The sequence below is a fragment of the Eulemur rufifrons genome, chromosome 16 (assembly GCF_041146395.1).
Source record: "Eulemur rufifrons isolate Redbay chromosome 16, OSU_ERuf_1, whole genome shotgun sequence".
Lineage (NCBI taxonomy): Eukaryota > Metazoa > Chordata > Mammalia > Primates > Lemuridae > Eulemur > Eulemur rufifrons.
The window spans coordinates 92,609,550-92,628,355 of record NC_090998.1 but is presented as its reverse complement, the minus strand read 5'-3'; the positions used below and the strand labels follow the sequence as shown (position 1 = coordinate 92,628,355).

The 18,806-nt window shown below is 50.0% G+C and overlaps 1 protein-coding gene across 1 annotated transcript in view; it reads right to left on the bottom strand.

The window, feature by feature from the left end:
• The window catches only part of ARHGAP8 (Rho GTPase activating protein 8), a 72,237-nt gene that overhangs the window by 15,671 nt on the left and 37,760 nt on the right, over window positions 1–18,806 (bottom strand). The window contains exons 6-7 of the mRNA XM_069491845.1: window positions 17,071–17,169; window positions 14,408–14,518 (exon numbers count right to left, since the gene is read on the bottom strand). Coding sequence (XP_069347946.1) covers window positions 14,408–14,518; window positions 17,071–17,169 — 210 coding nt within the window. The remainder of the gene's footprint in view (window positions 1–14,407; window positions 14,519–17,070; window positions 17,170–18,806) is intronic.

Here is an 18,806-nt window from a genome sequence, read left to right as displayed (position 1 = left end):
GAGAGAGACGCAGCCCCAGCCCTCAGGAAGTCTGGTGGCCAAGAGAGAGGCCAAAATAACAACAAACGATAGTGTAGCATCTGAGAACTCCATCGGGGGGATGCACGTGATACAGGGCAGACCAGGGGGTTGGGGAGGACCTCCCTAGCAGGGAGCTTCAGAGCTGGGTTTTGAGGGATGAGTAGGAGCCTGCCAGAGGACAAAAGAGAGAAGGGCATTCTGAACCTGGAAACACACAGGAAGGTTTGGCAGTGCGAGCAGAACCAGGTGCTCTGGGCTGGATGCTGATTCAATTAAAAAACATATTTACAAAAACCCAGTATGGTACCTCAGACAGGTTAACACTCTGTCTCTTACTGTGCTACTTTGAAACAGAAATTCAGGTAAAGAAACTTTAGCTCCTACTCAATATGTTTTTCTCTTTCCTCATCTGAATTTTGTCTCCTTAGAGCAGCACATTTGAGAGAGCGTGCTGGAGAGGGCAAGTGGCCCGAAGGCAGACACACGTGGCTTAAGTCTTGCTCTGCCACTTTCTGGCTGAAAAGAGCCTGTTCTGCTATTCTTAGGTAGCGTGTTCCCTTAAGTGCCCGGTTTCCTTTCTCTCAGGAGTCACAGTGCTATGCTGTTGTCCAATGTCGGAAAAATCTTTGCTTCTGTATGTTCTTAAATCATATCTCGTTAAATCTAGTGGGTTAATTTGGCTGTGTTGTTCAAGTTTTCTATAGACTACTGATTTTCTGTCTACTTGTTCTATTAATATCAATGCTTTAGAGAAGGGTATTGAAGTCTCCTATTAAAATTGCCAGTTTGTCTATTTCTCCTTTCAGTTGTACCAACTGTTTCTTCATGTATTTTAAATCCGTTACTAGTGCATAAATTCATAGCAGTATCATGTCTTCTTTAACATTATGGAATGTCTCTCGGTACCTGGTCTTATTCCTTGTTCTGAAGCCTACTTTGTCTCAGATATTAATTCAGCCACTCCAGTCTCCTTTTGGTTGGTGGCTGCATAGTGTGCCATTTTCTATTCTTTTACCTTATGGTATCTGTTGTATTTTCATATTCTAAACATCAGTAATATCTTCCTTTTTAAAATCCAACCTGAGAATCTCTGTCTTTTTATTGGAATGTTTAGGCCACTTAGATTTAATATGATTACCAATATGGCTAGGTTTAAGTCTACCATCTTGCTATTTGTTCTTTGTTTCCTTTTTCTTCTTTTCTTGACTTTGTTTTGCTGGTTAATGGAGCATTTTTTAGGATTCCATTTCATCCCCCCATTAATATATTAGACGTATCTTTTCATTTGCGATGGCCCTAGTTTTACATTACACATATTTAATGTAGTATAGTCTACTTTAACATGATACTATGCTACTTTACTTATAAAAGTCTCATGACAGTATATGTCCGTTCCCCCATCCCATCCTGTGTGTTCTTAAGTCACATAGATACTCCAACATGTTTTAAGCCTCATACTACTTTATTATTCTTGTTTAAAAAGTCAACTTAGTTTCAAAAGATATTCTTAAAATGAGAATTTATTTTCTATTTGCTCATATATTTACCGTGTCCAGCATTCTTCATTCCTTCGTGAGGATCCAGCTTTCCACTTGGCGTCCTGTGTCTCCGTTCTGTGGCACTTCCCTTAACATTTCTCACGGCGTAGGTGGCTGAAAATAAATTCTCTCGGCTTTTATCTCAAAGTTTTTACTTGACATTCATTTTTGAAAAACTTGCTGCGTGGCCGGGCACGGTGGCTCACGCCTGTAATCCTAGCACTCTGGGAGGCCGAGGTGGGCGGATCGTTTGAGCTCAGGAGTTCGAGACCAGCCTGAGCAAGAGCGAGACCCCACCTCTACTAAAAATAGAAAGAAATTATATGGACAGCTAAAAATATATATAGAAAAAATTAGCCGGGCATGGTGGCGCATGCCTGTAGTCCCAGCTACTCGGGAGGCTGAGACAGGAGGATCGCTTGAGCTCAGGAGTTTGAGGTTGCTGTGAGCTAGGCTGACGCCATGGCACTCACTCTAGCCTGGGCAACAGAGTGAGACTCTGTCTCAAAAAAAAAAAAAAAAAAGAAAAACTTGCTGCGTATGTAATTTTAGATTGAGAAATTCAGATATTTTTTTCAGTACTTAAAAGAGAGAGTGCTCCAATAACGTGTGGTCTCTACCCTTCCAATAAGAAGTCTTCTAGGCCGGGCGCGGTGGCTCACGCCTGTAATCCTAGCACTCTGGGAGGCCGAGGCGGGTGGATCGCTCAAGGTCAGGAGTTCGAGACCAGCCTGAGCAATGAGCGAGAACTCGTCTCTACTAAAAATAGAAAGAAATTATCTGGCCAACTAAAATATATATAGAAAAAAAAAAAAAATTAGCCGGGCATGGTGGCGCATGCCTGTAGTCCCAGCTACTCGGGAGGCTGAGGCAGTAGGATTGCTTAAGCCCAGGCGTTTGAAGTTGCTGTGAGCTAGGCTGACGCCACGGCACTCACTCTAGCCCGGGCAACAAAGCGACACTCTGTCTCAAAAATAAATAAATAAATAAATAAAAAGAAGTCTTGGCCGGGCGCGGTGGCTCACGCCTGTAATCCTAGCACTCTGGGAGGCCGAGGCGGGTGGATCGCTCAAGGTCAGGAGTTCGAGACCAGCCTGAGCGAGACCCCGTCTCTACTAAAAATAGAAAGACATTATATGGACACCTAAAAATCTATATATAGAAAAAATTAGCCGGGCATAGTGGCGCATGCCTGTAGTCCCAGCTACTCGGGAGGCTGAGGCAGTAGGATCGCTTGAGCCCAGGAGTCTGAGGTTGCTGTGAGCTAAGCTGACGCCACGGCACTCACTCTAGCCTGGGCAACAAAGTGAGACTCTGTCTCAACAAAAAAAAAAAAAAAAAAGAAGTCTTCTATAACTCTTATCTTTGTTCCTGTATATGTAGGACTGTTTTTGCTCTGTTAAAGTTTTTTGTCACTGATATTAAGAAATTTGGTTATGATGTGCGCCTTGGTATAGCTTTCTTCACATTCCTTATACTAATGGTTCATTGAGGTCATTGATCTGTGAGTTTATTATTTTCGACAAATTTAGAAAAATTTTGGCCATTATTTCTTCACACCTTTGTCTGCCTTCTCCTCCTTTCTTGGGCTCCAATTATATAAGGCTGTTTAATATTGTGCCACAGGTTAGTCTTTGTGTGCTTCATTTTAGATAATTTCTATGACTATGCCTTCAGGTTCACTAATCTTTTCTTTTGTAATACCTAATCCGCTGTTAATGCTATCCAATGTATTTTTCATTTTAAAAATTATACTTTTCATCTGTAGATGTTTCATTTGGTTTCTTTTTAAAATCTCTCTTCATCATGTTCATATTTTCTTCTAGTTTCTTGAACACATGGACCACATTTATAATTGCTATTTTAACGTCCTTGTTTGCTAATCACATCATCCTGGTCATTTCTGGGTCTGTTTCTACGGATTGACTTTCCCCTGGCCAGGATCCCGTTTTCCTGCTGCTGTGCATGCCTTCTAAGTTTTCATCGGGAATTTTACGTTGTTGGTGACTGGATTTTACTGTATTGCTTTGAATGAAGATGAACTTTGTTGTATCTTGCATTAAGTCATTCAGAAACAGGCATATTCCTTCAGGCATTGCTTTTAATTTTGTTGGGGAGACTCTGGGACAGTCTTTAGCCCAGGGCTAATTTAGCTCCACCACTAAGGTGATGCCCTTCCGAGGACTCCATCCCATGGCTTGACTAGTACTTAAACATTGATCATTGTTTGATCCTGTAAATCCACACCTAGGAATGTACCCTACCCGCCGTCGCAGGAACCTCTGTGCCGGAAGCCCCAAGCTGCCCGTGAGAAGCACAGCCACTCGGAGAACGTCGGGCTGGGGATGCCACCTGCAGCGCGCTGGCCCCCGGTCCCTGCTGAGCCCAGCAGGCGCCAGGAACAGGAGGCAGCATCTCGGACCCTCGTGACCAGCCCGCCCACCAGCCAGACGCCACCTACTGACCTCCGCCAACACTACACAGGGCAAATGTGCCTGGCCAAGTTCTGCCCAAATTCCAGATCCACAAAAATCATCAGACACATACCATGGCTGCTGTTTGACACGGCCAAGTGCTGGGGAATTTGGGAAGTGGCGACAGATCACCGGAAGACTCGGTTGTGAAGGATGGAGCCAGACTGACACCGCCAGTCTGAGCGTGGACACTCGCTCTATCCGCACACTATTAATATTTCATTTCCGCCACGATTTCCTCAGCCCAAACTACAGATCAGACATGGATACTGGGAGAGGCCACGTGACCGGCTCAGGGTCCCCCAGCCGGAGGGGCCCTGCTGGGAGGCAGGCGCAGCCCGGACTCCAATCTCTGCTCTTTCTGCAGCCGTCCACGGCCGCCTGAGAACATCTCTACGCTGGGCGATTTATCAGGTGGACGTGGTGCCAAGTGTGCTTTTAGTTTTATTCCAGGATTTACAGAGGAATCAGAAACACTTGGTCCATTTAAGCAAAGATTAAAATTTCATCAGCAGCCGTGACAAGGCCCCTGCACATCCCGATCTCGACATGTGGTTTGGGCTCAAGTAATTTCCCTCTTGCTGGAGTTTTACCTTCAGGACGCTGAGCAACAATTCAGTCCCCAAAGTGCCACAAGGGCCGGCACTGACTTCAGGGGGTCCTGCTGCTGCGAGAACATGGACCCGCCCCGCCCGACTCCTTCCTATCAGGTTCCCTACTGATGACTCTGCGAGGGGTGGGGGTGGCCGGGCCCCCGCAGACAGTGTCCCTGGGGAGGGAGGACCGTAGCAGGCGGGTCTCCCAGGATGCACCGAAGCCGCTCTTTTCCTCCCCTCTGCCGCCGCAGGAGCCAGACAGACCTGCCCGAGTCCTCGCCCTGCCTGCCCGAGCAGCTGGGTCACCGTCAGCCAGTCCCCTTTGTCCTCCCAGCCTTGGTTTCTCTGTTTGGAAAGTAGAGATGCTGGTGACCTCTCTCCAGGGTCTGCAAATATTAAATGATGAGGGATGTAAGAGGCTTTGTTAGGCTGTAAGTCAATAAATAGTAAGACGATTAAAATTATTCTAATGCCGGGGCCAGCCCAGCCAGGGACAGGGGATCCATGTCACAGATGCACAAACAGGCCGAGCAAGGTGCTGTGACTTGCTCAGGGTCACACAGCTGGAGCACCTGTGTCTGCTGGTCCCAAAGCCCAGGAGGTTCCTGTTCCTGGGGAGGGGCCCAGCTGAGTGCCACTGAGCAGGCTGAGCGACCGGGAGCTACAACTGGGACCAGCTGCTAAGAGACCCCCTTGCCTGCTGCTCAGCCTGTTTTGTTTTTCAGAAGCAGACTTTCAGAGCAGGAAGAGCCCTTTAAAATCAGCCAGCCCAGCCTCCCCAGGCAGATGAGAAAACCGAGGTCCCAAGGGGAGGGACCCCCTCAGAGCTGCAGCCCCCCAGCCAAGCACGTGTTCCGCTGCCTGTGCATTTAAAGAGCAGCAACATCTCACTGGCGCCTCTCGCAGCCAGCCGCAGACCCCGAGCCCTGGCGTGAAATTACTGCTCTTGATAGAGCAGAAACCCGCAATTTGGATTTCTCCTCCCCTGCCCGGCCCGCTTGCTGGCTCAGAGAGGCTTGCTCGATGCACCGAGAGTCAGTGCAGAGAATGACAATTACCCCGGGGACTCTGGCTGGCAGACGTGTGTTTCCTGGCTGTCGGGGGCAATGCCCTGGGCAGTGACGAATCCTATCACACCCCACCCTGCCCATGCAACTCAACGTGTGCGGCTCGGGGTCAGGTCTCAGGAAGGACGCGTGGCCTGTACTAAACTCACACCCTGAACTAGAGCTCTGAGGTGCACGCTGGGCAGGAGGACACTGAGGCACAGAGCACGATGTCTTGGTCAGCACGGCGTGCCCCCTGGCCAGTGGGTCCCGCCTGGCGCTTGGACAGCCGTCTGCCCGCCAGAGGGCTCTGGGGACTGTCAGCATATAGTTCTAGCTGTACCCCTCCCCTTGGGAGATGTGTTTAGAGTAATTCAGGGCACGTTCGTTCCCTGGTTTTGCACGGAAGCAATGCTCAAATAAGGAGACTGTGGCTCTGGAGAGGGGGGAGGGGGAATGCCACCCTGAAGTCACAGTGACGGTGGGGAGTGCTGAGCAGGCCTGCTAGCTGGGCACCCCCGCTTTGCCACCCCTCTGAGAGGGTCACAAAACGTCCCCTCCCACTGTCTGAAATGGGATGAATGGCTGCAGCCTGCGTCACTGACCTGCAAAGCTCTCAGCCACAGAGTTGGCCAGGGAGGTCCTGGACACCAGCGGAACCGGGCGGCGCGCGAGTCATCGCAGTGACCACGGTGCGCCTCACAGATACTGAGCCCGCTGGCCACACCATCGTGCCCCTGTTTCTATAGAGGATAAAACTGAGGCACAGAGAGGCAAATTATTTTATCTGGAGCCACACAGCCTACAGTTGGCCAGAGCCACGGTTCAAATTAAAATCTGACTCATTGCACCTAGGTTCAAAAGGAACAGACCACGACCTTGTATTGTGAGTTGGGGGTTTGGTGTGAGGCGGGGGTGCTGGAAGGTGACAGGTGGCCACGAGGCTCCAGAATGCTGCAGGCCCACATCTGCACGGCTGGCCCCTTTAGCGGCAGGTGGGCAATAAGCAATCGTGTGGCATCCTTGGCTCGGCCCACAGCTCCAGCCGGGTGGAGGTTCTGGCAAGTCAGGCTGGCACACACGGCTCAGAACCGGAGCCCACAGGAGGCCGTTCCCCACCTGGAGGCTGATCGGGAAGAGCAGGGTTGCCAAAGTTGGCTCCCTGGACAGCCACACGGCACTGGTGACCAAACACGAGCAGATCCCAAGCACGACAGAGAAAAAGAGGATAGAAAGGCAGAGACCCGTCCTCTCCTCCCCGGCCAAAGTGGGCCCTGGTGCAGCTAAAACCTTGGTTCTGGGAGATAAGCAGAAAGCGAAAGGGCCGCACGGCCCTGCTTGCTAATAAGCAGCCCAGTGAAGCCGGCAGCAGTGGCTGACGCCTGTAGTCAGGAGGCTAAGGTGGGAGGGTTGCTTGAGGCCAGGAGTTCGAGACCAGCCTGGGCAACATAGTGAGACCCTATGTCTACAAAACATAAAAATAAAATAAAAAATAATCAGCCCAAGGGTATCCCCGAATCTGTCACCATCAGATCATGTTTCTTCCAGTGGGGAAGAAGGAGCAGAAGGGCGGAAGGGGGATGACGCCCAGATGTTGTATTTGCCCAAGAGTTTGCAAGTCCCACACAGTGTTTGGTTTTTTTTTTTTTTTTTTTTTTTCCTCCCACTTACAAACTCTCTCATTTCCATGTGAAGAAATAAACAGCACAGGGAAAGGTAACTGCATGGGTAAACATAAAAGACACTATTAATGCATTATTGTTTGTAACTCTTTTTCTCCCCTCCTACTTGAAAAAGGCCACCACATAGAGCAAGAATTATAAATGTGCGTTATAGGACACAAAATAAAAATGTCATTTGAAGGCAGGCACGGTGGCACATGCCTATAGTCCCAGCCACTTGCTGAGGCAGGAGGATTGCTTGAGCCCAAGAGTTAGGGGCCAGCCTGGGCAACATAGCAAGATTCTATCTCTACAAAAATAAAATAATTTATAAATAAAATAACAATAACAGTACAAAGGAGGAGAGAAGGAATGAAGCAAAGTGTTTATATGTTATTGAAATGAAGTCCTTATTAATCAGAACTAGAATGTTATAAATCAAGATGTTAATTTTAATCCCTAGGGCAATATACTAAGAAAATACTTTTAACACATTGACTGCCACACTAGAAAAAAATTTTTTTTCCTTAGGGCAACAATGTTTTATTATGAAAGTAGAATAAAAACTTTGGGAACAAAATGATCCTAATTTAATGAAAAATTTGTTATTTTTTTTGTTTTCCGTGAGTTATATGCAACTTGAAAAATTAGTTCACGTGGCTCCCAAGATGAAGAGACGTGTAAGTTACATATGCTTCACGAGGCCCTGGGCTGAAAACTAGTGTGAGTTAAATATTAATACAACTCACATGGCAGTTAATATGTTAAAAATATATAGTAAAAGAAACAAGAAATTAAAATGGTACATTAGAAAGTATTTAACGCAAACGAAAGTAGTAATGGAGGAATAAAGAAACAAAAAAGACATTAAGACATATAGAAAACAAACAGCAAAATGGCAGATGTAACTGACATTATCAGTAATCACAATAAACATAAATGGATTAAACACTCCAATCAGAAAGGTGGAACGGGGGAAAACGTGATCTAATTATATGCTGTCTACAAGAGACACACTTTAGATTAAAAGACACAAATAGGTTGAAAGCAAAGTGCTGAAAAGGATGTATCATGCAATAGTAACTAAAAAGAGCTGGACTGGCTATGCTAATATCAGACAAAATAGACTTTTGCACAAAAATTGTTACTAGTGACAAAGAAGAACATTTTTTATCATCCTAAAAGTATTCATAAAAATTATAAACATTTATGCACCTAACAAAGAGCCCCAAAACATATGAATCAAAAACAGACAGAATTAAGGGAGAAACAATTTAAAAATAATAGGAGAATAATAAGGAGACTTCAATCCTCCACTTTCAATAATGACAGGAACAACTAGGCAGTAAATCAACAAAGAAACAGCAGACTGAACAACACTAAAAACTAACTAGACTTCACTGACACTTATAGAACACTCCACCCAACCACAGAACATACATTCTTCTCAGTGTCCATGGAATATTCTCTAGGATAGACCATATGTTAGACCATACAAGAAGCCTCCATAAATTGAAAAGGAATTTAATAGCACGAAGGACAAAAGCCAGCTCAATAGAGATGGAAAAGCATTTGACAAAATATTTAACATAACACTTTTTCATGGAAAAAAAAAAAAAATCAAGCAAGCCACTCAACAAATTAGAAATAGAAAAGATGTTCCTTAACCTGATAAAGGGCATGTATGAAAAACGCACGGCTAATACTATCCGTAATAGTGAAAGACTGTTGATTCCTAAGACCAGGAGCAAGACAAGGATGTGTGCTCTCACCATTTCTATTCAACATTGTACTAGAGGTTATAGTTAGGTATAATTAGACAATAAAAGGCATCCCCTTTGGAAAGGAAGAAGTAAAATTATCTCTATTTGCAGATGACATGATCTCAGATATAGAAAATTCAAAAAAATCCATAAAAAAATTAGAACTAATAGACAAGTTCAGCAAGGTTACAGGATATAAGATCAATATACAAAAAACTCAAATGTATTTCTAGACACTAGCAATGAACAATTAAAAATGAGATTAAGAAAATTCCATTTGTAATAACATCATAAAGAATAAAATACTTAAAAAATAAGTTTAACAAGAAAGTGCAAAACTGTACACTGAAAACTATAAAACATCATTGAAAGAAATTTAAAAGACCCAAATAAATGTAAAGACATCCATCCTGTGGTTCATGAATCAGAAGACTTAATATTCTTAAGATGGCAATACTCCTGAAATCGATTTACAGATATAGGGCAATCCCTATTGAAATCCTAAATGCCTTTTTGCAGAAATTAACAAGCTGATTTGAAAATGAATATGAAAATTAAAGGGACATAGAATAACCAAAAAAGTCTTGGAAGAAAAGTTGAAGGACTTATAGTTCCCAGTTTCAAAACTTACTACAAAGCTACAGTAGTCAAGACTGTATGGCATTAACATAAGGACAAACATATAGATCAATGGAGTAGGATTAGAGCTAAACCCTCATGTTTATGGTCAATCGGTTTTTTTTTTTTTTTGAGACAGAGTCTCACTGTTGCCCGGGCTAGAGTGAGTGCCGTGGCGTCAGCCTAGCTCACAGCAACCTCAAACTCCTGGGCTTAAGCAATCCTGCTGCCTCAGCCTCCCGAGTAGCTGGGACTACAGGCATGCGCCACCATGCCCGGCTAATTTTTTCTATATATATTTTTAGTTGGCCAGATAATTTCTTTCTATTTTTAGTAGAGACGGGGTCTCGCTCTTGCTCAGGCTGGTCTCGAACTCCTGAGCTCCAGCGATCCGCCCGCCTCGGCCTCCCAGAGTGCTAGGATTACAGGCGTGAGCCACCGCGCCCGGCCCGGTCAATCGGTTTTTGACAAGGGTGCCAAGGTGACTGAATGGGAGAAAGAATAGTCTTTTAAACAACTGGTGCTAGAACAAGATGCAAAGGAATCACATTGGACCCCAACTCACAATATATACAAAATCTACTCAAAATCGATCAAAGACCGAAATCTAACAGCTAAACTATAAAACTCTTAGAGGAAAACATAGGCATAAATCTTCACGACCTTGGATGTGACAATAGTCTCTTAGATAAAACACTAAAAGCATAAGCAACGAGAGAAAAAACAGACAAATTTGACTTCATCAAAATTTAAAACCTTTATGCTTCAGAAGATACTGTCAAGAAAGTGTAATGACAACCCACAGAATAAGAGAAAATATTTGCAAATCATATATCTAACAAGGGCCTCATATCCAGAATATACAAAAACCTTTTCTAACAATAAAAAGACTAACAACCCAAATAAAAAATGGGACAAAAGACCTAATAGACATTTCTCTAGAGAAGAGATACAAATGGCCAATAAGCACATAAAAAGACGCCCAGCATCATTAACCATCCATGAAACACAAATCAAAACTACAATGAACTATACTCCACACCCACTAGGATGGCTATAATTTTTTTTAAAAAGTAACAAGTATTGGCAACTATGCAGAGAAATTTGAACTCTCATACGTTGCTGGTGGGAATGTAAAATGGTGATAAAATGTTCCAGAATTAGGTAATGGTGATGATTGCACAATATTGTGAATACACTAAAAACCATTGAATTGCATACTTAAAAAAAAAAAAAAGATAATCCCAGGCTGGCAGCGTCCTGGACCCACTTGTAGGACAGTCCTTTATCCAGTCACTGATCCTGCTCTGTGCTAGGGTTTGAGAATGCAGGTGTGCCGGTGTCACTCACAAGCATCACAGGAGCAGCTCACGTCCTACTCTGAGTGGCATCATCAGAGAAGGCTTCCTGGAGGAGGGAGTGATGGGGGAGGAGGAAGAGCAGGCTAAGCACCCTGTGGTAAGCTCCTGTGGCCCTGGGGGTGGGGGGTGGGGAGGGCAGGGTTTCACCTCCAGTAAGGGAAAGAAACTGGGACAAGAAGTTGTCACTAAGTGGACTTCCCAAAGCTGGAAAGTGCCAAAGCTCAGATGTGACCTGCCTCCCGTCCCCTAAGGAGTCCCTGAGCTCTCCACCACCCCATGGCTGCCCAGGCAAAACTCAAATGTTTCTATTTTCCCCTTCAGCGATGGTAAACAAGCGAAGACCTTTTGAATCGTTGACTTCCCCTTAATATATTAACTTAATTAGCTCATTCCAAGGTGATAGCTTTCTGTCGCACGCTTTTGAACTTAACTCAGCAAATTAACATTTATCAATAGGATTTGGTTATGAATTTTAATGACTTTCATTCATTCATAGTCCAAACAAATTACATATCTGGTGCTTTTAAAAACATGTTTATTGCCGCTTTATTATCATCATTGGCAATGAAACGGCATAAAATATTAATGTACAGAGGCAATCACCTAGATTATCTCCCAAAGTGGCACACGCAGAATGTTTTTCAAAGGCTGCCCAGTGCCACTCATTGTCCCCTGGCCCTGGAGCAGGGATGGACCCCAGCCAGGTGACAGTTAAAGCAGAATCTGACAGCTCCCCGTCAACACGTTCAGAAGGTCACCTGCTCGGAACACAAATGAGCGACACTTTCTCCCACGCTTCTCTCACGTGGACGGCTTCAGAAGTCTGAGTTACGCTTGTTTTTGGTGTTTTGTTTTCATTTTTAAAGTTTGGTTGAGTGATAAGACAGAAGTGGCTCCGAATGAGAAGACAGATGATCAGAAAGGCAACGGCCCTGGGACCCTGGGTCAGGGGGCCCTGGAACCCTGGGTCAGCCGGCCCCGGGAGCAGAACCAGCCCAGCAGAACCAGCAGGCGGCTGGAGGCCCAGAGGTGTCAGAAACGTGGGAAAGTGGTCACTTGACGGCTTGCAAATCCTGGGTCCTGCTGTTAGGGGCTCCCTGGGCCTGGTCCCCGAGGGCCAAGTTCTCAGCAGCGACCCCCAGAGGGCCCCACCGTCACTGCGGGTGCCTGCCTGGCCCTGCCTTCCGGGGCCGCCGCTAGGGACTGGCAGGGTCACAACAGCACATTTTCACAGTGCTTAGAAACGGAAGAGGAAGTACTGTTTGGCAGTAAAGCTTGTGTTCCGGGTGTATCTGGGGGTACGTTACATTTCAACACATGCTACACTCTCTTGCTGATTGGCAAAGTGCTGACACAATGCCTAAGTGACTATTCCTGCGTGTGCCCAGGTGGCGGAGGCGGGGTGAAATGCAACAGTCAGAGCCCTGCTGTCCCACACGGTAGTCGACAGCCACGCGCAGCTATTCAAATGTAAATTAGTTAAAATTAAATAAAGCTAGAAATTCAGGGCTTCGGCTGCACCAGCCACTTGTGGCCAGTGGCTGCCGCACTGCACTGCGCATGCGCAGACCACGGCCCTCGTGGCAGAGCGTTCTGCCGGGTAGCGCTGGTCTAGGGACAGCTGGGACGGTGACGCACCGAAGATGCCCCCAGCGCCCGCACGCCAGGCTCACGGCCGCTGGGAGCGCACCGGCCTCGCTCCGGGAACCAGGCTCATCTCGCCACCCCGGACCCCCGCACAGCCACCGCCGCTCGCTACCCTGGGTTACTCTCCTGTGGCTGCCGTGACTAATTACCAGTAACTTGGTAGCTCAAAACACAGATTTATCCTCTTACAGTTCTACAGGTGTCAGACGTCTAAAACGGGTGGACGCAGCGACACTCCTCCCGGAGGCCCCAGGGAGACTCCGTTCCTTGCCTTTTCCAGCTTCTGGAGGTGCCTGGTTCCTCGGCTCCCGGCCCACGCCACGGCCACGACCTCTGCACCCGAGGCACATTGCCCTCTCTGACTCTGCCCCTCCCTCCCCTCTCCTAAAGGGCCCACCCCCATAGTCCAGGAAACCCCACCCCAGGATCCTTAACTTAATCACATCTGCAAAGTCCCTATTGCCACGGAGGGTGACCTGTTCACGGGTTCTGGGGATCAGGGCATGGACATCCGGGGGGCCGTTCCTCTGCCCCCGCACCGCCCTCCGTGACTCCCGAGGCCGCGGGGAGGGCGAGTGAGCTGCCACCTCCTCCCCAGCTCGCAGCCCCCTCGGTTCTCAAAACCTTTCAACGTGTTTCAAAGTCCACCACAGCATTAGAGGGTTCAGATTTTAAAGTAAAAACGCAAATCACCGCAAGTTTCTAACAACAAACGAGTAACTCACATGGAAACGAGCAAACTGTGCTCCAGGGTGCACCAACATCACTCCGGGCTGGGGTTTTCCTGAATACCAGGTGCCACCGACCCGACAGCCCCATGGCGGTGTGGGACATAACGTCTCCCTCACCCGCCTGTCAGAGAAACTCCCCGCTGCAGCCTGTTCAGCTCAGGGCTGCCACGGAGGACAGGACTGTGTGCAGCCCAGAGCATCAGGGCAGGCTTCCCGGAGGAGGTGCTACTGAGGCTGAATCACAAAAGATGGATGACGTTGGCCTGGCAGAGCTGGGGGAGGGATGGGGGCGAGGAATGGTTTACAAGGAGCCGTTAAAGATTAACGATCACATGATGCAACACATTCATCTCAGAAATCAGAAAACCAGCTGGGAGGAGGGGCCAGTTTAAGGTCCTGGGGCCGACACAGGGTATCAGGAAGAGCAGGTTATGCTGCAATGACGACAATCCCTGAATCTCAGCAGCTGGACCCAACACAAGTCTATTCCCACTGTGCCCGTGTCCTGTCTGCGTGCTGGCAGGGCGCCTGCTAGGCTCGCTCAGGGACGCAGAGTGAGGACTCACCATCTAGACTGGGCTGCCACGTCACCACGGAGGGAGGTCACTGCCCACGGGTTCTTAAAGCTTCCTCCAGATGGGACACACCCACTCCCATTTCATTGGCCAAAGTCACATGACCACACCCCCCCCAAAGGTGGTGGAAGGCGCCCCCTGCTGTGCACCTGGAGGGCGCAGGGTCCGGAGGCCCCAGGAGCAGCAATCATAGAAGCTGGGCAGAAGCCCCGCCCCCTGCACCTGGGCACAGAGCAGCGGGGACTCCGCCTCCTGCTTCGAGTTTCCTGCAGGGTTAAGTTTGGCTGCGGCAAAGGTCTGGGGAAAACGTCCCTGGACACAGAAGTGACCCACGGTTCCGGGGAGCAGGAGCAGGCCCCAGCCCAGGTTCACTTACTATTGCAGACTGACGCCAAACTGCTGGGTGGGCAGAGGGGGCCTTGGTGGTGGCGTCTTGGCGGCAGGAGGTGGCCGGCCCTGGTGTTGGCTCTGGAGCTTCTCATCATACCTGCGGACACAGTAGAAGCGTGACTCTCACCTGGCAGGGAGAACCCTCAGGCCACGAGGCCACTTCCAGGTGCTGGGCGGGGACTGGATGCCCCACGCACGTCTGTGGGACACCTGAGTGTCTCATCACCGCACGCACAGCCCCCATCCCCGCCATCCTCCACTGCATGGAGTGGTCACACGAAAGGCAGGAGGCACAGCCCACCGCCTGTCAAATGTCCACTCTCTCCTGCCAACCCCTGGCCAGGGGGCCCCACCCTGACCAGCAGAGCAGGGTCACCCTCCAGCCACCCGGTCAGCCCAGAAGGTGGGCATGGCCACCACCTGGTCTCCTGAGTGTCTGAACTTAAGACAAGAGCTGGTCCACAGTGCTGGAGGGACCCTGGCTCTTTTCCTGGTGCCTAGGACAGGGCTTGTGGCACAATAGGTGCTCGATTAAAATATCTGTTGAACGAGTGAATAAAACCACGACCGAACAGATGACTGTGAGGAGGACGGACGAACTCGGAGGAACTCTGAAGAGGGAGGTTCGAGCCTTCAAGCAAAAAGAAGCCTTTGTACAGCATTCAGCGGTTTCCCAGATCCTTTACTTCCAGTCCCTCCCTCCATCCCCCTCCCCTCCCTCCTTCACGCAGGCAAGTGTGCACCGAAGCCCTGCTGTGTGCCAGGCACTGTGGACACAGCAGTGACCCAGCCGGGGTACTCGGGGCACACCAAGGCATGAGCCGGCAGCACACACGTGGGGCAGTCGGCGCCGCAGGAACACCCGGGTGCGGTGAGGCGGGGCGCTGGGGTTACGCAAGTCCCATGGAGAAGCCGGCTCCTGAGCTGGGCTACAGTCACACACAGTTGTTCCCAGTGTGCTAAGTGGCTCCTGAGACACATCTTTGTCCCTTTCGATGGCCCTACAGGGCAGGGGTTATTACGCCCGCTTTACAGATCAGGAAACTAGTTTGTCAGGGTCCAGTGTTGTGCCCAGGTCACAAGTGGGGACCGCAGCCTGGATTCAGGACCCAACACCCCTGCCCTGCCCCCACCCCGTGTGTTCCGGGCTCTGGGGCGTGTGCACCCAGACTCACAGCCCCCGGGCCGGGCCCCGCATGTCCTCCGACCCGCTGCAGGGTCCGTGGTTCACCCTCACAGGCCTGCTGTCCGCTGCGGGAGTTCAGAAGCTCCACCAATGCCCAAACCTCTCCCCCGACACAGGACCCTGGGCCTTTGGTGTCCCTGCCACTTGCACGTTCTGGAAGCCTCAGGTTGCACCCGGCGGCTGCTGAGAAGCTAGAGCTGGGTGTCTCCCGGACACCGTCCACTTCGCCCTCAAACCCAGACTTCCTCATCACTTCCCATGAAGGAGGCCCCCCAGGGGTCACCCTAGTGCAGGCTGGGGGTGGGGGTCTTGCCAAAGCCCACGGCAGACCAGGGATTCCCTTGTCATCCCCCCGTGGCCTCTGGGCCCAGGTGACTCTCCTCTGCTTGGCACTGAGGACTCCCCAGCCCAAGATGACATCCAACTTCGTGTTCCCCATCCCTCTGCCTGATCACATGGGACACCTCACGGCCTCCAAATGTCCCCCATACTTCACCCACTAATGTTCGCATGAGGGCCTCCCTCTGCTGGGGGTGTCCTCCCCTAGCCTCTTGATGTAGCCAAGTGTCCCTTTGAAATTCACTTTCAGAGTCACCTCCTCTTGGAAGCCTTCCCAGATCCCCACCCCTCACACACACACACGCCAGTCCCCTCCCCAGCTGGGTTCAGTGCCTCCTCTGGCTCCTGTCTAGGAGGCCCCCACTAGCGTGACAGTGTCCTGAGGACAGAGACCACACTCCCTAGACATCTGCATGTCCCCAGCATCTGGCACGTGACTCAGCACCCAGAGGGAGGGACACCTCCACTCCCTCTGCAAGGCCACCAGCTCAGCGGCACACAACTCGGCGAGGGCCCTGCTCCGTCAGAGGAGCCCCTTAGGAGGGAGACGCAGAGGGCAGAGGGGGCCCAGGCCGAGGGCAGAGACCCAGGCTGGATTTGGCCCCCCCTGCGGGGCTGTGCAGCCCGGCCGACCACACGCCTTCCTAGGCTGCCCCCCAGTTTGTCTGATCCCACGTTTACGCCTGTGGCAGACACGCCAATTAAGCTCCGGCGTGCGGCAGACAGGTTGTTTTGCAGAGCACCTGCGTGTCCCCGAGAACATTTCATTCCGTACACAGCGTTATCCACACACCCAAGAAATTCCCCTCATTCTCTGCTCAAAAGCAAAATCGGCAAACGCCGAGGCAGCGAACTGCAATGGCCACATTACTGCTTATTTTCCCATCAGCTTTGCGCAGTGGGCGAGGAAGCATCCCGTCCTGTGCAGAACCTTCTCGGGTTCGTTTCTCCGAGTCAGCAGTCAGCCTGTCTAATGCGCATCTTTGTTGATGCCGCAGATTTCTGAGCCAAATCTGGCCCGGCACACGTGCGGAAATTAAGCCTTCAACGAGAACGGGACTGGACTGAGACCTTCGGAAGCTCGAAGGTGGATCCACGCCACGCTTCCCGGGACGGGCACTCACCGCAGAACTTCCGGGGGGATCAGCAGCTGGTCGCATTTGAGGTGTTCATGGAGCTCACGCAAGCAGTTGACATAGGTGACTTTTTTCCCAAACTTGTGACTAAGAAAGCAGAAGCAAGAGAACAAAAAACGATTAGGCGGTGGCAGAGAGATGGGGGCTGCGCGGAGGGGGGGTTCCGCAACAGGAGACCGGAAGGCACAACGTGGGCATTTTCATATTAATGTAAATGCTGACACATGAAAACCTGGAATCACAGAAACAGCGCACGTCAGATCTCTGATGCACCAGGCACTCTGGAGAGTCTCATCTGCATAGAAATAAATCTCTCCCCGCAATCGAATCTGCCCTGGATTTGCGTAGATATGGGAGGTGGCACGGGAGTGCCAGGGGTACTGTCCTGGGGTGCAGGGAGCGGGGTGCTAAGTCACCAGCAAGGAAAGGCTCTGAGGACAAAGCCCACTGCAGGGCAGCCTCAGTCGCCTGTGGTTTTAGGGGTCTGTGATGGCTTCACATTTGGCCACCTCCTGAGAGTGTCCCCAAGGGCAGGGACCAAAAACACTCACTGTTGTGGAGACAAACCTGGTCTCTCTGGAGACCCCAGGGGAGCGAGTGCAGCTACAAGCCCAGACAGGCCCCAACCGAATCCGGCAACCCCATCTTCCTCGCTCTCACCCAGGACAAGTCACGCCACCTCTCGGGGCCTCGCTCCCCTGTGAAGACCAGGGCTCTCCCTCCTACGTGAGGGGGCAAGGCACAGTGAGACGACTGCATGCACCCGCCAGTGGCCGACACCTGCCAGACTAGTGACCGTCACTGTTCTTAGCAAGACTGACACCAGGTCCAGGATGAGGGTCACTAACAGATGTCAGTGAGCAAAGCTTCACACAGAACCCATCACCCCAGCTCTCCGCAGGACAGTCTGGGTTTTTGTTATTTTCTTAGAACAGTATCATTTCCTTATTGTATCTATTTAAGGTGCATAACTATTAATGTGGGCAAAGAATTATGTAGTTATCAGAAAAGGAAAGTTATATGCCCAGCAAAACCAAAGATATTTTACATTACTTTTATGACAATTTGCAAGCCTTAATATAAGCATTCACATATTTTCAATGTTGTTTACATTGTGAAATTAAAATAATCCAAATTACCTTTGCAAAAGCAAAAACAAAACCAAAAATGGATTTAGGAGGAGCAAATGGGACCTCGGAAGTAAAGCTTGGCCTGGCGCCAGCTCCCGGCCAGCATGTCCCCTGGGGCTGGTTTCCGGAGGAGCCGCCTGGACCCGAGCCCAGACCCCAGGGAGGCCGAGCTGGGTGCACCGGCTCCTCCTAGTGGATGAGGGAGAATCAGACCCGGGTGTCTGGACCTCAGGTCACCTGCACAGTGGTTTTGCCAGGCCTCTGCACTCAAGGGCGCTGCCCAGCAGGTCGGGGAACCAGGGCTGAAGGCTGAGGCCACAGGAGAGCCACCAAAGTGTGGTGTGCCCGTCACCCAAAGGACGGGGAGGGAGAAAGGCAGGCCTGCCCCAGTCCCAGCACCCCAGGCCTCTGGGGGAAGGCGCTGGCAGGGAGTGTCCCTGCCACCTGCTCGTTCAGACTCCATGGGGCTCGGGCACAGTCTGGCTCCACTCAACGGAAGCCAGGGATTCTGTCCAGGGCTGCCACGTGCTTCCCAGTTAGTGCCTGAAGCACACGGCCAAGATTGGAGGAGAGAAAGGACGCCCGCGTGACCCT